Here is a 17499-nt window from a genome sequence, read left to right as displayed (position 1 = left end):
TGCGGCGCGAACTGCGAACGCCCCCGCCGCGGCCGCGCCATAACAAAACAGCTAGACTTCCAATTACTTATCGAATCTCGCTGTATCAAAGCTATGACACTTTACTAATGTTCGTTTGTCTTTCACAATGAGCAGCAACGCTCCCACGAGATTTTTGACATTGATTCAGGACGCTCTCAATCCACTTAACGGAACCGTAACAGTATTTGTCCATCTAACTAGCAATTCTATGGTAACTATCCTCACCTGATACATCACAGATTTAGTGCCAAGTTTATACTCATAAAAACCATACATCACATACATCATTTATGCATAAGGGGTTTGCTCTATCCATGATAGAGTATGGATAGAGCAGAAATTATTGTATTGATATAAACGAAAAAATATTTATTTTTCTTTATATGGTAATCAGAATAAGGCTAGAAGCCTGCAGTATTCACATTTCTATCAAGGTCATCTATAAATGAATATATCTGAAATAAAGAAATAAATACATAATTATTAACATATGAAAAATATTAAATTAAATTAATATGAAAAGATAAAACACCAAAATTTAATGGGATCAGCAAATCAATGAACATTTATTATAAATATTATTTTAATATTTCAGATAATATAAAGTAACAGACTCAATTAAGATTTTATCTTAAAAAAAAACTTACAAGTTACAGAGATACATAAAGTCTCGTATAATATTATATTAATTCAAATTTTAACTGCGAATTTTAATGAAACTCTACAACGTAAATAACTTTATTACTTTTTATAACTCAATCTAGATTCAACTTTGTGGTTTTACATAACACATACGTACAACTTAGTATAGTTATTTACAATATATGGATCAGTTTCAAGGCAATCGTGTTCATATACAGTAATCTATGTAATGGTATTCAGGACTAGATAAGTGGACAACAATAAGGAACATAATACATAATCTCTGGTTACGTTGAAGTAATTTACATAAGTACCAACTAGACATTCGAATTACTGTAATTTGCTTATATTACAAGAGGCTTATCAGTACATGCATACTTGTTTTCATTCATCAATATTAATGTTTGATTTGATTTTTCTTATTCAATAAAATTTAAACTTTTAATAAGATTTTCGACGTTCCATTTGTTGTATTATATTGTTAAATAATAAAAGATATGTAATCCATACTAATATTATAAATGCGAAAGTAACTCTGTCTGTCTGTCTGTTACTCAATCACGCCTTAACTACTGAACCAATTGGCATGAAATTTGGTATAGAGATATTTTGATACCCGAGAAAGGACATAGGATAGGTTTTATCCCGGAAATCCTACGGGAACGGGTTTTTCTTTGAAAACGCGGGCGAAGCCGGGGCGGACCGCTAGTATAAAATAAAAAATAGTACCTAGGTAACTAAATTATGAAAAACCTCACAATATCAATACACATATCAATATTATCTGTGAATATTATAAATTTGAATAAAACCTATTTCATATTATAGCGTCAGGATCAGAGTTTGTCATAAACTGTGGTCATAAATTTGAACATTTCAAACATAACCAAAAATATTTATACAATGTTTGCAAGCGGAATATTTTATCAATATGTGTTTAGTTTAGACCTTATCCATTCCTGAGACGATTGAAATGCAGTAAGTATCTTTCACAAAATAGTTCAAGAACTTAACGAGGTTGTTTGCAACTTAAAAGATACTTTTACCTCGTATTGCCTTCAGAGCGAAAAATCTAAGTATATTTAAAAAAAAAAACTAATGCACTCTGAGCTTTGTAAACTTGCAGTGATGATTACGATAAATTTAAACGTTTACCAACTACAAAATAAAATTATTAATTCAACAAAAGTAAATACGCTAGTAAAAATGAAATAGTAATTTGCTCTCTGCTTTCTTTTGCGACTAAGTAAACTATCAATAATTTAACTCATTTGTTTTAAATACAAGTACAAATCGTATGCGGTTTTGCGACACCACACTCTAACGACCTTCGACTTTGAACATTGACTTGGATTCTAGCAACTTTCAAACAATGCTATATTGGTTACCAGAATTGAAAATAACAGTATGAGTTTGCCAAATTTATTTATTTGGTAAGTTTCACTTTAGTGACATTGAAATAGAGTTCATATTTGGTATCTTGTTCTTGAGAATACTATATACATATTACCATCTCAAAATAATCAAGAGGCACATAAGATAGCCGTCTCTACATATTTAAAATGCAACTTATTTTCCACAGAACAATTAATAAATATGTATTAGTTATGATTGATGATAATGATGATTAGAAACGAAGATGAAAGTAAACGTTATTTCTAAAGCGCTATAAAGACATATTTCTTACTTGCAATGATGCTCTATTTTGCAGAAAAAAATTTCGCCTTTCAAAATGTTTTTCGAGTAAATTGTAGTTTTATTGCAACTGCAATCAGAATTATAAATAAGTCAATGTCCTATTGAATGGATACTTACATACTGGATTCTTGCTGATGTATCTCATTTGTTTTTTGCTTCAGATCCGTACAAATGGCTTGGAAGAAAGATGGTGATTGGAAAGAGCGATATTCAAAGTTATATTCTTCGAGAGGTTTAACTTTGTATGTATATTTAAAACAACAATGTAGAATGTTTTTCCTCGTCATATAATAAAATATAACAGACAACTGTAAAACATATTAAAACATTTACGATGACCGTTACAACTTACACCATCAACTTATATTTACTTTTATACTTGTAAAATAATTTATCAACTGTTTTTAACTTTGAATTTATTTCCGGCATAGTTTAAGAAACTTAATAGCCTACATTAAAACTTAACTGTACTTACGCTGAGTTTTAAACCCTTCACCAAATCAGTAAATAATTTCTAAATGCGATAATTAATACGTAAGCTGCACGTACATTAGGTACCTACAGGTATTGCTCTAAATATCAAACACATTTAAGTAATACCTGTTCCGCTTATGCCATTTATTCAGTCCAACTAATGTAAGCCTCTCGCCAAGGCTGATTGGACCGTAAGTTGCATCGACTATCAAATGTTACCTCCAGGCTGAGTCACTCGAGTGAATCATGGATGTCAGAAGTCGACGAGATGTTTTTCTCAATAAGCACTGAAACCACAATAAATATGAACGTTTTTCTCAGTAAAATTTAAAGCTATTTTAAGTTTTTACGGTAGGTATAAAGTTATTATAGAGCAGTAAAGTTATTTGTTTTGTAGGTATACTTTGTAGAGCCAATAAATTTGTATTGGATTTTTGCTATAAAGGTTTCACTAAATTAATTTTTTAACAACTTATAAGATGGAAATACTGAAGTGAATAAATAGTATTCCTTACCTACCTTCATTGTTAGCAAATTGGTTAAATTACCTTCTTGTTTTATCCCAAGCTTCAGGAGTAGGTATACAAAATTGTTCATTCGTTTGTGTGTATTTGTCATGACTCATCCCTGTTTAAATAGGTTCTGCAATAGTTTATATTTTAGGGCAAAAGAAGATCCGCCGCGCCGTATTTCATTCATGAGCAATGAGTCCTCTCCCTACGCCTCCTTGCTCGTTAAACTACGAGCCAGTCGTGAGGAATCCACGATCTCTGCGATATCAACTCCACCGTACTTTAGGTCCCTCATGTCACAGCATAGTGAAAGCACGTATCGAAGCTGTCAGCAGTAAGTAAATAGCATTATTGCATAACATAAGCACGACGCTTATATTAACCATAACGGAAGCTAGATAAATACGTTGCATAAATAGAAAATAACGTATCATCTTCAAGACATCTGCTGTATGCGGAACTAAATCCATACTAATATGTATTATAAATGCGAAAGTAACTCTGTCTGTCTGTCTGTTACTTAATCACGCCTTAACTACTGAACCAATTTTCATGAAATTTGCTATAGAGATATTTTGATACCCGAGAAGGGACATACGCTATTTTTTACCCCGGGAAATAGGATAGGTTTTATCCCGGAAATCCCACGGGAACGGGAACTATGCGGGTTTTTCTTTGACTGCGCGGGCGAAGCTGCGGGTAGAAAGTTAGTATGTTTATAACTTTAAACTTGTTGTATGTATTAGGAAAACAAGTCAAAACTAAGTAGAGTGTGAATAGATCAGCAGCTAGATAATAATTAAAACTTTAATAAAAAAAACCGGCCAAGTGCGAGTCGGACTCGCGCACCGAGGGTTCCGTATGTGATGTAACTAAAAATTTATGGTTTTCGTAATTTTTCCTTTATCTATGCTATAAGATGTTGCTTAGTACCAAATTTCAAGATTGTGAGTTCATGGGAAGCACCCTGTAGGTTTTGATTCCCTTGCAAGTGTCGAAAATTTGCGGCATAAACGGGTGTATCTTTTGATTGCGTTGGCTTAGAAGTTTGATTTTTTCACAGCTTCAAGGGACAGTAGACCTGAGTAATTGATATAAATTTCAGCTTCATACCTCCACGCGTTCATGAGAAAAAGGGTCTTGACAGACGGACGGACGGACGGACGGACAGACGGACAACAAAGTGATCCTATAAGGGTTCCGTTTTTTCCTTTTGAGGTACGGAACCCTAAAAATGCTATATATAAAAGAATATTCTAAATAATTTGGTGAAATAAAGGACTCGACAGTGTAATTCATTTTAATTTTTAGTATCAGCTAGTCGCTATCTTTTCAATAAAAAAAAATTATGAAACAATCTCTAAGAAAGACAGAATGTAAAATGATACTTAAGTCAATAAAATGGTCTACCAATGATTTATTGCACATAAATCATAATAATTATTTAATTATTCCAATAATATATCAAAATATTTGTTCTTCAGTCAGTTATTAGAAGTAGCGAGTGAAATAACAAAGTGGAAGTGATTTTGTCTCGGAAAATATTTGATTTGCAGCTTTTCAAATCAATCGTTATCATATCACGGTCTATGAGCCGTCTGGGGTGTGCTCTAAATAAATACATAGAAGCACGAGTCTTAATGTCTATTTGAATATCAAATACTTAACTCTATTATTCTGCACTTGAACTATGATTCATTACAGGTGATCTTTATCTATAGAAATTGACACGAGTAGGAGAGAGTTTTTATAAGTACCTAGGCTTTAGGAACATTTTTATTTTATTAATAGGTACATATCATGTAAAACATCTACGTTTCGTGTCCTTCGAAATAGGAGGAAGAATTATTTTAACTAAATTTAGGGAATATTTAAGGCTATTCTTTAATTAAGTAGTTACTATCATAAACTTAAATATTTGAAGATATTAAGTAGTTAGGTAGTTTTCAAAAATTTATGTAAAAAGGTTAAAGATTTCAATATTATCTGTTGTACAGATATCCCGATTTAGGGGGCATGGATACCCTTCTCTTGGACATGGTTCGATCACGCAGCCAGGAAATTCGAGATGAAATACAAGACATCACGCCTGCTTTACCCAGTGAAAACGTGGACGAGTAATGTTATCAGCTTCTTGAATTACCAGATTTTTCCTAGAAATTCATTTATTATATCACGAAAAAATACTGAATTTTAATTTTATAATTTATATTAGGTACTAAAGGCAAAAAAGCGAATTGTAAGTTATTATTTTAATGGTCTCATTTAATTGAAATATAAATGGTCTCTTTAAACATAATAGTCGAAAAATATGGGTGGTACATGGTTACAACTTACAGGTAATTACATTAAATTCAAATTCAAACTATGTTGCAATTATCATCAAATAAACCTAAATGTGTGATAGCATTAACATAGAGCACATTGGAAACGATTTCATCGCGATTTTTACGATACATACCTATACCTACATTACAAACAAAAACGTCCCCAGAGGAAGTAAATATAACTTAAACGAATCCATGATAGAATAATGAACAACTCCTATTTATAACGAGACAATACCTAGTATAAGAGCCAAGGTTGTATAAAAAGGTTTTTATTGAATTTTCTCGCAGCTTTCACTCTCTATAAAATTATGTCTATTAATTCATATTCCCACAGCCGAGTAACACAAAGGCTATTAAGTAACAGTGTATTGATTACAACATTTCGTAAATGCAATTGTGATTAATTGAATATTAAAATGAGAATTACCTTGCCGTTTAAAAAATTCGTGGCAAACGGCAATAAGTGATTCAATAAAAACAAAAGCTGATAGGACTATAAAAAGGTCATCAATCTTTAATTCTATTCAAAAATATTTTGTATCATGGTTTCAGGTCAATTCCTACTCTTTGAAAAAGTTAATAGATAGGATATTCGCAGTTCAGATTGATGAAATACGTCTAAGGCTGTGAAATATGTAATTAATAATAATTAACGTATTATGTATATGTTATGTATAGGTATAGTTTTGACAATATAAAGCGCTAGTCGCAATTATTATAACTTCATTAGGTTCCTATATATTCGAATTTGAAATTTTCATTAGGTTTTGTACCTTGCTGCATTTTCAAAGTCAACCACAGATTTACGGGTGAATAAGACATATAATTTGAATGCACATTTTTTTTATATTTTTACAGCAACCCATCGAACGATCCATACTGCATGCACGGATTCAACATGCGTATGACGGAACGCAGCGTTTCCCGCTCACGTTTCTCGCGCATATCCACACGTCGCGATATGGACATACCTTCGATATTGGCATTTACAGCTTCTGTTACGTCACCGGTAATTTATTATTTTATTTCACATTTTTAATTGGTAATGTTTTTCAGAGCCACAAAAAATATTTGTCAATCCAACAAATTAATATGAGCACCTACATAATGTAATAATTAATTAATGATTTTCAGCTACAAAAATAAATCATTGTTAATCCTAAAAAATACGAGAGCCTACATATGGAATTAAAATCATTATAAGTAATTCTCAAAATAATTCTTATGATTTTTTGGATGAATTGCATCTATCCATAGAATATTTTCTATTTCTGTCTCTTTTATAGTTCCATTTTCTTTTCGTTATAGCCTCAAGTAGAAATACCTGCGTTTCAAAAACCAACTTCTCCAGAAAGAGAAGATATACCACGCTGGTCTATTCGTCGTTCAATGTGTCCCGTGTGCTCACAAAAATGGAGAGATCGTAGCGCAATCAAAAAAATTAAATATTCAGGTAAAATAAAAATTATTTTTAACCAATTTAAATTTTTTATTCATCTGAGATTGTGATAAATTAAGTAAGATGTCGTCTTTACTTTAAATATAACAGCAGCAGGCCTGAGGCCCGAGTAATATAGTATCTAATCATGGAGTGATATTGACGATTAAAAAAATAAATAACTAATATTACTTTTAGGACTCAAAAGAAATATATCAACCGATCTACCATCAGTTATTGCGCCTGCGAAAATAAGAACGGCAAATGCAGTAGGCTAGTAAGTATAAATTGTAATTTCTGAGATGTTTCTGCGTTAAAATATGTAATTGTAATTTACATATTCGTATACTTGTGTACTTCTGAAAGTTTTGTATGTAGATGGGTAATAACTTATTTACAATTCTTTTAATATCATAAGTCGTAATTTAAATTCGATTTCCCCAGTACCCCAAGACCAATTCCAGCGACTGTGGACAAAGATGTCGGTTTAGTACATGGCGGTTTCCGTAACAGCAGTAACGCGTGGCAATTGACTAGAGCACGAAAATTTAGAGCTCCTAAACCACGGCTCCCGTCGCCTGAAGCATCCGCGCCTCATAGTTCAACCGCACCAACAGCGAAGAAAGACCTCGACATGCGTGTTAACCGTTTCCTCACTGATGAATTCATTACACCACAAAGTATTTGTAAATCGTAGTTTTGAAAATTTTGTACCTACTTATCTATAATAACACAAAACACTAACATATAATTTCTATATATTATTTAATTTCCATTTTCATATTATTATTGTACCTAATAAAATGTATGCTCTAAAGTAAAAGTTAAGTTTTATTTCATCCAAGTAGAACATTATTTTGTCCTAAGGTTTATCCGAAGTATGATGCGCTTAATGCAAGACGTGATAAGTTACGAATCAAAACAATCTTTTGATGCTGAAAAATGGAAATCATAAACTAGACAGTTTCTTGTCGGTATTCTTAGTTGAATCTGCATTCTGAACCGGTTGTTAGTGGTAAAATATGTTGTGACCAAAGTTTTGACCACTGTGACCATGTTGTGACGATTCATAAGTGCTTTTCCACATGCATTTGTTTGAGTTTGAGAGTTTGTATCGTATTTATATGGGATATCCAAGGGATATCAAAGCTACATAAGTGATCAATAGATAATCTTTTTTTTTTTTTTTGAAGGTATGTGTTGTTCAGGAAAACTGAAATATCATCTATTTTACCACTATTACCAGTTATTACTTTTACTGAAATCATAATATTACAATACTTTAAAATAATTTAAATTATACATTTCATTATAGAATTATTACTCTGTTCTGCCCAAAGTGACTGTCGTTTGTTTTGGATCGCTATCACTGTCAAGTGTCACTGCCAAAATTGATAACACAATTTCATAAATATACCTATAATTTTCAGCGGTTTTCTTTTTATCTTAAAATGTTTTCATAGATTTCTAACAATCACCTTACTACTATCAAATTATCCTTATATAATATTGCACGAATTTCATAAAACTACAAGTAGCAATATTTAAACAAGACAAAGTACAATGAAGGTATTGACAATTTTATCACTCTCAAAAACTGCATTGAACATTCTCAAACCAAAGAAGGTATGTACAATAATTCGAGAAAACCAGCATCGCAACCTTATGTCGAAGCAGCTTATTTACCAAGAATTTGGCGATCCTCTACAAGTGGTTAAATACAGAGAATGTGAAGTTCCACCTCTGGGAAGTCAGGAAGTGTTAGTTAGAATGCTAGCTGCCCCAGTCAACCCTGCAGACATAAATACGATACAAGGTACTATAGCATACATCCTTTCGGTATTTATTTAATTTCAGATTTTGGCATAAAATAACTTTGTTGAAAAAAAACATTGCATGTGTAATTACTTAATTTTGTGTTGTGATTTCATTGATTTAAGAAGAAGTAAATAAGGTATTATATTTTTGTTCTTTTTGTTATTTTTTACCATGTGCCATTGAATTTATAATAAACTCTAATAAAATAGATTTTTATTTTTAAGGAAAGTATCCAGTCAAAGTTGAGCTCCCTTCAATTCCTGGAAATGAAGGAGTAGGTTGTGTAGTTGAAGTTGGATCGGATGTGAAAGACATTAAGAAAGGAAACAAAGTTATAGTCACAGTTCCTCTGCAGGGTACATGGAGAAACTTGGGAACATTTCAGAAATCATCATTACTAGTTGTTCCAGATGCATTAGGAAATATAGAAGCAGCTTCACTCACTGTTAATCCTTGCACATCATTAAGAATGCTTTGTGATTTTGTGTGCCTAAAGGAAGGTGATGTTGTCATACAAAATGGAGCAAATAGTGCCTGTGGTCAGAATGTCATACAAATATGTAAAGCGTGGGGTATCAAGACGGTAAATGTTGTCAGAAATAGGCCAGATATTGCAGAATTAAAGAAGTATCTTCAAGATCTAGGAGCCACCTATGTTTTCACAGAAGAGGAAATGCGCAAAATTACTATATTCAAAGGTGAAGTTAAGAAACCACAGCTTGCTTTGAATTGTGTTGGTGGCAAAAGTGCCACAGAATTATTTAGATATATGGATCATGGTGGCATTATGGTCACCTATGGAGGTATGTCAAGAGAACCTGTGATTGTTCCTACATCAGCATTTATTTTCAAAAATAATAGCTGCAGAGGTTTTTGGATGACTGCATGGAATAAAAATGCTCCTGTGGCAGACAAAGAAAAAATGCTTCAAGAAATTATCAAATTAATGTTATCAAAACAACTAAAGGCACCAATACATAAAATGGTTAAGTTTGATAATTATCAGGAAGCTTTGAAGAATGCACTCACACCTCAGGGATTTGCTGGATGCAAATATCTTTTTGAATTTGGTGATTAGTGAAAGGGTGTCTTTACTACTTTGTAGTGTAAATGTAATTTACATTCCTTGAATGGTTTGCTTATACCATCTAGAAGTGCAATTAAAAACTTATAACCATTACATTGTGCAAAAGTTTCTGAGAAAATGAACTTTATTTCATTATTTAAATTATGTTAAAATGACTATCAATAATTAGAGTTGTAAATAAAAATTGTATCATAATTTATATTTTGTTTCAATGACCGTCCAATGTACAGTTAGGTACTTTAAAATACGTAACTTATTTCACAATATTAATCCTTTTAAAGATACTTAAATTATAAAAAGAATGACATTTTTAAAATGTTCAATTATAATTAAAAGACTAATTAATAATATCTTCTGCATCATTATTAAAAAAACATTGTGTTTGCAGGAAGGAATTTTTGCTTGCCTAAGTTGCCAATCGTACCAGGAGATGAAGGTGTGGGTGAAGTTGTGGAAGTAGGGAGCCATGTTTGCACAGTGGAACCTGATGAAAGAGTAGTCATCACTTCTAAAATGATGGGTACTTGGCGATATTACGGTATTTACCATGAAAGAGACATTCATGTAATTTCACCTAATCTACCCCTACCTGAAGCTTCTATGCTTACCACCTCACCTTGTATGGCATATCGAATGTTAAGAGATTTTAGAAAACTTAAACCAGGTGAAACTATTATACAAAATGCTGCCAACAGCGCATGTGGACAATCTGTTATTCAACTTTGTAGAGCTTGGGGGATTAATTCAATAAACATAGTTGCCAACCACTGTGGTTTTGAAAGTGTTAAAAGGAATCTGTTAAATTTAGGCGCAACTGTAGTGTACACCCTTGAAGAAGCTGAAGAATTGTCCAGTTTTACCACATCTTTAACTAGACCTGTACTAGCCCTAAATTGCCTTGGAGGCAGGTATGAAGATGTGTTGCTAAAACTTTTAGAATCCAATGGCACTATTGTTTACTATGGATTTGCATTTGATTTGCCACTTGCAAAATGTTGTCTGAGGCCTGATGTACACTACAATAAATTTCACTTGTGTGATTGGGAAACTCATGCTACACCTGTTCAAAAAGATATCATGATGAATAATATCATACAAATGATGGTCATTGGCGATTTTAAGGCTCCCATTCATGAATCGATAGAATTAAAAAATTATGTTCATGCTTTTAGAAACACTGTTCCCTGTGAAGCATTTTCTGTACTTAATTACATATTTGATTTTACGATGCCCTAAGGCAAAACGTAAAACGAAACTATGTTTCTCAACGAATAAAAAAAAATATTTTTGAGTGACACTTGACGTTGACAGTTGACATTCTAAATCATAATTTGCGAAAAAGAAAACAAGTTGGATATATTTTTTTTCCATGTGTAAATCTTATTTTTGAAGACATGTGAGGTGTAACTTATTTAAAAAAGGATATGAAACTCATAATTTGCGAAAAAGAAAACAAGTTGGATATATTTTTTTTCCATGTGTAAATCTTATTTTTGAAGACATGTGAGGTGTAACTTATTTAAAAAAGGATATGAAACATTACACAAATCTGTTATATGCAAATTTGGTCTGTGTTCATTTAAAAATATGTACCGGGTTAAAATGGCATAGGAATATTTTGTAGAGTATTGATTTATAGACTTTATATAAAAAATGGATGCAAATGGATATGAAACTTTTGAATATCTTCAAACAAACAATGTAGAAAACACTGACCAACTATTTATTCTTCAGAATGATGGGACATTTCTTGCAAGTAAGTGAAAATCTGCATCTTATTTTATATAATTCAAGATTTAATATTAAATACAAAATGTAACTTATTTGTTGAAAACAATTTACTTACATTTTGCTCATGTTGTCAATTGAAACAAATTAATCTATTAGGAAAATTTATTACAATAATATTACTTTTTGTTTATATTAGTGAATAGACCTGTCGAGTATGTAACACAAGTACAAAATGTAGAAAATGTGTTAGAAGAAGTGCAACCTGTATATGATGTTGCACCTCAACAATTTTATGTTGATGTTAACAATTCAAATGAGTTAATTTCCGTAACAGGTAAGAGATTTCCATTTTTATTATAAAGTTATTATTTGTTAATAATATTGTTGGGCTTTCCTATTATAATTGTATTGAAATAGAAAATATAAAACCTATGTGGTTTACAGAGTATTTTCTATTAATATTATACCTATACCTACATTTGAAAATACAATTATTAATTATAAAATATAAATAATATATTTCCAGATGAATTTATCTTACCTACAGAAACAAATAGCATGTACAGTAATAATTATTTGCTTCAACAACCTTCTAATTCTTCTGAAGTTCAGGTGAATATTAAATTTTATATTTCTTTTTTTTCAAACCTACAATAGTTTATGAGGTTCAAATGATGATGAAAAAGTTGACTGGCTCATCTAACAAGAAATAAAATAAATAAATAAAATCTTTAAAAAAGATTAAAATATATACAAATAAAAGTACATAATATTATGTTTGTGATAATGTTAATTACAGATGCAACAAACTGTTGGCCAAATAGCAGAGAGTGTTGTTGAACAGATGATTTTGCCTGATATGAATGTTCCTATGGGTGTAAATATTAATGAAAATTTAGAGGCCAATGCTATACAAAATAATGGATGTACAGAGGTATCAATTAACTGCAATTTGTAACAATATATGCAAAAGAAACCTACAATATTATGTAGTTTTGGTTGTCACTTACAACTTAATACTTGTAAAAATATGAACCAGTAGATTGAAAATGTCTTTGAATGTAATTTACATAGATAGTATAATACATATAACATGCAAGCAGCTGTTAAGATATAGGATAAATTTTATGATTTTATCTTCTAGATCACAATAACTGATGAACAATATAAAATATTAGAACAAAAAGGATGGATCCTATTAGATACTAATGATAAAGTTTATTTAATAGATACATTGGGTCTGCATGACATAACTAATGATACTCGTAAGTATTTTATAGTTTTATTGACCAACTAGCTGTGCCCCGCGCATGATGATATATAGCCTATAGCCTTCCTCTATAAAAAGGCTATCTAACATCGAAAGTATTTTTCAAATCAGACCAATAGTTCCTGAGATTAGTGCGTTAGAACAAACAAACAAACTCTTTGTATAAACTTGTAATGTTAATTGTAAGTAGTGATTTTTTTATTTGTAATACATAAGTACACTCTTTTGTTTGGTTTCAGAGTTAATTCAAAAATTGAGAGCACAAATGATCAGTGGAGATCCCAGCTATAGTGAACCATTTGCAAGGTATTATTAATGTTTATAAATATCAATAATAAAATATCAGTAAATAGCATCTTTCTTAAATAATTTAAAAATAAAAAACAAATCCTTTCTATTTATTTTTTATTTGCAGTAATCAATTACCAGCTAAAATGGTATTAAATGAAGGTATCCCAAATAATGTTAATACTGAGCAAGCAACTATCCCATATGTGACAGAGAACAGCGAACAAATTGAATTGCAAGCAATGGATATTCAGTCCTATCAAACAATTGATGGTATGTATAATATATATAATAGTATATATTATTAAAATACAGATTGATTGTATCATTAATTAGTAAATAAAATATTATGTAAATTATTTGTAAAATTTAAATGTTTCACTTTACTATGGAAATGGAGAACTTAATTTAGATCTAAGAATAGGAAATGTGTACATATAAAACATAACCTAGGTTCTATTTTTTAAATGAAAATTAAAAAATCATTGCATATGTTGCCTTAAAAAATTATATTTAGGTATTTTAAAGTATGTGTTGCTAACAACTATGTACTTGAAAATAAAGATAAGTATTTTTTGCTACTAATACCTTATTTGAGTATGTTCAAAAAAAAAAATTGTCAATATTTTTTTATAGAACCAGAGGCCCTACCAATTTGTGATAAAAAAGTTCCCGATTTGATGCCCCTAGAAACAGAATTTCTTGAGAACACTATAAATGAACTGGCAGAGAAATATGAGAAAAGTGATCCAAGGATCAATAGTAACACAATAAAAATTAAAACCAAATTTTCTTTAGAAGGTAACCTTGTCGTAATTAAGAAATATTTTTGTTTGATGCTAAATAATGTGATTCGGGCATTTATTAATAAAAAAGATTTAACACTTTTTCAGAAATTCCTGAAGAAATTATTATAGGTAAAACAGTAAATGGTAAAAGGTTGGTCGCGAGAATTGCTAAGCCAAAAGAACCTGTACCACCAATAGAAACAACTACTCCAGAAGACATATCAAAGAAATGCAAACCTAAAACTTGTATGTATCCCTAATATCATTATTTCAATACGTTGATCTTTAAATATGTATAAACTTAGTTACCTTTTTTTTTAATTTGCAATAAGTTATCGAATTGTTGCAACATTTTAGAACGTTTTATTTAATTTTTCAGAAAAAAAAAATACCGAAAAATCTTTTTTTTTTCATAACATCAATTATTAGCTGTTTGTAATAATAGGTAAATTTTATGTTTTTTAGACCCAACAATAAGTGCATTCCACCAAAAAATAGAAAAGATAATTCAGCAAGCAGTTAGAGGGAACATAAAGCCGTTGAGCCAAGAAGAAGTATTTGCAAATGTGGACAAAGTTATCCAACAATTGTTACGAGTGCCGGCCTTCAAACCCGCGGTTATAGAAAGGAAATTAATTTTGACCAAGGTATATAGACAAGTACTTATGCTGATAAATTAGTTATATCTAGCAAGTACAAGAATAGATAGAATTTTCAATTGGAAATCTCTATTTTGCTTTATTGTATGTGGTATTTTGTTACATTATTAGACAATTAGTTTCTTATCTCCAAAACTAATTTAATTTTTTTTTAATGCATAATTTGTACATGCAGTTTAATATTTATCTAGTTAGGGTAAAAATTAATTTTAGATATGCATAATATTATATTTATATTGTTTTTCTTTCTAGATTATACTAACAGAAAATAAAGACCAAACCTCTACTGAAGAAAGTGATCCAATAATTATTACAGGAAAAGTAGTTCAACAAGATGAGAAAAAGTGGGGTTTCCAATATATACCAGATATGCTTGAAAAGATAAAAGAAATGAAAGGTATATTTAACCACTAATTAAAATTAAATTAAACCCTATGCTCTTAACTATCCCTATCCTATAATATAATGAATTAGACATACTAGAAACCAAGCTTGTGATCGAATTTTTTCTATTCTTTATAAATTTATATTTATAAAGCATTTGAATGCCATTAAACCAAAAATATTAAATTCATACTAGAAACTAATTAACGATTGCTTGTCAATAATGCCTAATAACCAGATCATATTTAGAAGCGCAAGAGCCAAGACGGAAACTATCGTCAAAGTATTTCTTAAAGAGCATTTGTTAGGGAAATTTAAAAAGCGCACTTGCCGTGCGTAATGGGAATTATTATTAACGTAGAAATTTCTGCGAATATTAATAATCTAAATTCTTGTGTCTGTAGAGGATGATAAGGACAAAGAGACCAAAAGGCTGCACGAAGGTGGCGATGTTGACGTCACATTCCTACAAATTCATGTACAAGAAGTGAACAGTCCAGATGGCTTAGCACGCATGTCTATTACTTTGAACAAACGAGGTATGTCAAGTTTTTACTTGGATTGATTGATAAGAATGAACAATTTAGTAATATTATTCATTAACATGTGGTACTAATACTGTAACCTACTCAAGCAGTAGTAGTACTGCTTGCACTGGCCATGTTACTTGTCGGTAGCTTCTTATGGAATTATTGTTAAAATCGATGCAGTATTTTTTTAGTGAATTCCTTATACATATTCAAAAATTCAAACATTTTCTCTGTATTATAGAACAGATTTCTATGAGGAGTGCTTTTTTATATTAAAATTCAATAACTTTAACGCAATTTTATTGAATTTTTTTACCTATGTTCAATAGATACATAATTTATTTTTTATAAAAAATTGTTACAAAATATTTTCTGTTTTTAGTTATTCTTCTAAAGTCTAAAAAGTTAACTGAATTACAAGAGAGACAAATACCATCTCCAAAACTCAAACCAGTGTTCGCGTGTACGGCGTGTGCGGCCGTGTTTAAGAGGAAAGCGCAATTAAAGTGTCACTTACAGGTAAGAAATCATATTTTGATGATAATAATTTATTTATTAATGATAATATATTTTTAATGTTATTGCTAATATTGTATTTGCTGTCTTATATGTCTTATATTACTTTCTACTGTTGTCCGCTGCTTCGCCTCCGTAGTTGGAGGCAATTCCCGTGGGATCTAGATGTCTTACGGCTGTAAAAAGTAGCTTACCCTACTATCTCTAGTCACAAAAATGAAGATATTATATTGCTCCGTTACGACGCAAAAGAAAGACAAACCTACGCTTTGGAATTTACAATTATTAAGAATTTTTTTAAATTCCAACGTTTTTAATAAAGTGCCTTTCTTTTTTCTTATAGGTTCACAAAATGGACTTCGATTTTGATTCTCTTCTCAGAATTCATTCTAAAAATACCAACAATCCCTATAAAGTTGTAGAGTTGGGTCACAGAAAGGAATTTGTATGTAATGAATGTCACGTAAGTTGTTTTTAATTTTTTAAGACTAGTTTGTTCTTTATTTAGGTTGTTTTTCAGATATAGAAACATGTTGCACATTTTCTACTTCTCGACTCATAAGTAAAATATTTTTTAATTTTTATTTTAAGATATTTCAAAGATACAATATTTGTTTTTTTTTTTAAGTTTTATAATTAAAGTGTAAAGGGTACTATGGTAATAAAATAACATCCTGCTAAATTTCACTCAATTTTTCAGCATAAAACATCAAGAGTCAGCATGATGCTCAGACATATTAGATCTCACTTCAAAATGTCTGACGAGGACACAGATGAAGAAGAATCAAATGACAGTGAACAAACAACAGACGCAAGATACAAATGCAAGATGTGTTCTTCTATATTTTTATATGCGGGTTCACTTTCAAAACATCTTTTAAGAAAGCATATCAAAGTTGGATAAAAGATTTTTCTTTTGGTATTAGCAGTAATTTTAATAATTTTATGATATAATACAAATTATACATTTGAATGAATTGACTATGAATGTACATATTGTATGGATCTCAACTTGATAATAAAATATACAATTTATTTATTGAATAAAGAATGAAAAGCACAATTTTTGCCTTGTCTGTTTAACAAATACCAATGCAGGGTTTTATAATTTTTATCTTATAATCCTACTAATATTATAAATGCGAAAGTTTGTGATGATGGATGTATGTGTATGTATGTTTGTTACTCCTTCATGCAAATACTACTGAAACAATTACAATGAAATTTAGCACACATATAGAGGATAACTTGGAGTTTTTATACCTGAAATGGGTACTGTATGTATGTGGGTGTGTGGGTTTTTCTTTCTCGTG

The 17499-nt window shown here is 30.6% G+C and overlaps 3 protein-coding genes across 3 annotated transcripts; all 3 read left to right on the top strand.

The window, feature by feature from the left end:
• The first annotated feature begins 2526 nt into the window (after positions 1–2526).
• Positions 2527–7903, top strand: LOC149901219 (uncharacterized). Its single transcript, XM_090111947.1, has 7 exons — positions 2527–2603; positions 3499–3681; positions 5345–5464; positions 6536–6686; positions 6986–7130; positions 7314–7392; positions 7560–7903. Exons 1-7 carry the CDS (start codon positions 2533–2535, stop codon positions 7810–7812), a joined length of 1002 nt encoding a protein of 333 aa, XP_089968073.1. The 5' UTR covers positions 2527–2532; the 3' UTR covers positions 7813–7903.
• Positions 7904–8499: 596 nt separating this feature from the next.
• LOC149901218 (enoyl-[acyl-carrier-protein] reductase, mitochondrial-like) lies at positions 8500–10213 on the top strand. Its single transcript, XM_090111586.1, has 2 exons — positions 8500–8931; positions 9158–10213. The coding sequence occupies exons 1-2, from the start codon at positions 8679–8681 to the stop codon at positions 10009–10011; spliced, it is 1107 nt and encodes a 368-aa protein (XP_089967712.1). The 5' UTR covers positions 8500–8678; the 3' UTR covers positions 10012–10213.
• Positions 10214–11576: 1363 nt separating this feature from the next.
• Positions 11577–17249, top strand: LOC149901217 (uncharacterized). Its single transcript, XM_090111801.1, has 15 exons — positions 11577–11776; positions 11948–12085; positions 12278–12363; positions 12551–12685; positions 12896–13016; positions 13261–13327; positions 13437–13582; positions 13946–14110; positions 14203–14343; positions 14563–14744; positions 15009–15153; positions 15545–15679; positions 16053–16189; positions 16530–16649; positions 16887–17249. The coding sequence occupies exons 1-15, from the start codon at positions 11674–11676 to the stop codon at positions 17088–17090; spliced, it is 2025 nt and encodes a 674-aa protein (XP_089967927.1). The 5' UTR covers positions 11577–11673; the 3' UTR covers positions 17091–17249.
• The last annotated feature ends 250 nt before the right edge of the window (positions 17250–17499 follow it).

Source organism: Colias eurytheme, chromosome 17, assembly GCF_061535395.1.
Source record: "Colias eurytheme isolate Ceu_HAF_F1 chromosome 17, ilColEury1 Martin Lab GWU primary, whole genome shotgun sequence".
Classification (NCBI taxonomy): Eukaryota; Metazoa; Arthropoda; class Insecta; order Lepidoptera; family Pieridae; genus Colias; species Colias eurytheme.
This window is presented reverse-complemented; position numbering and strand designations above follow the sequence as displayed.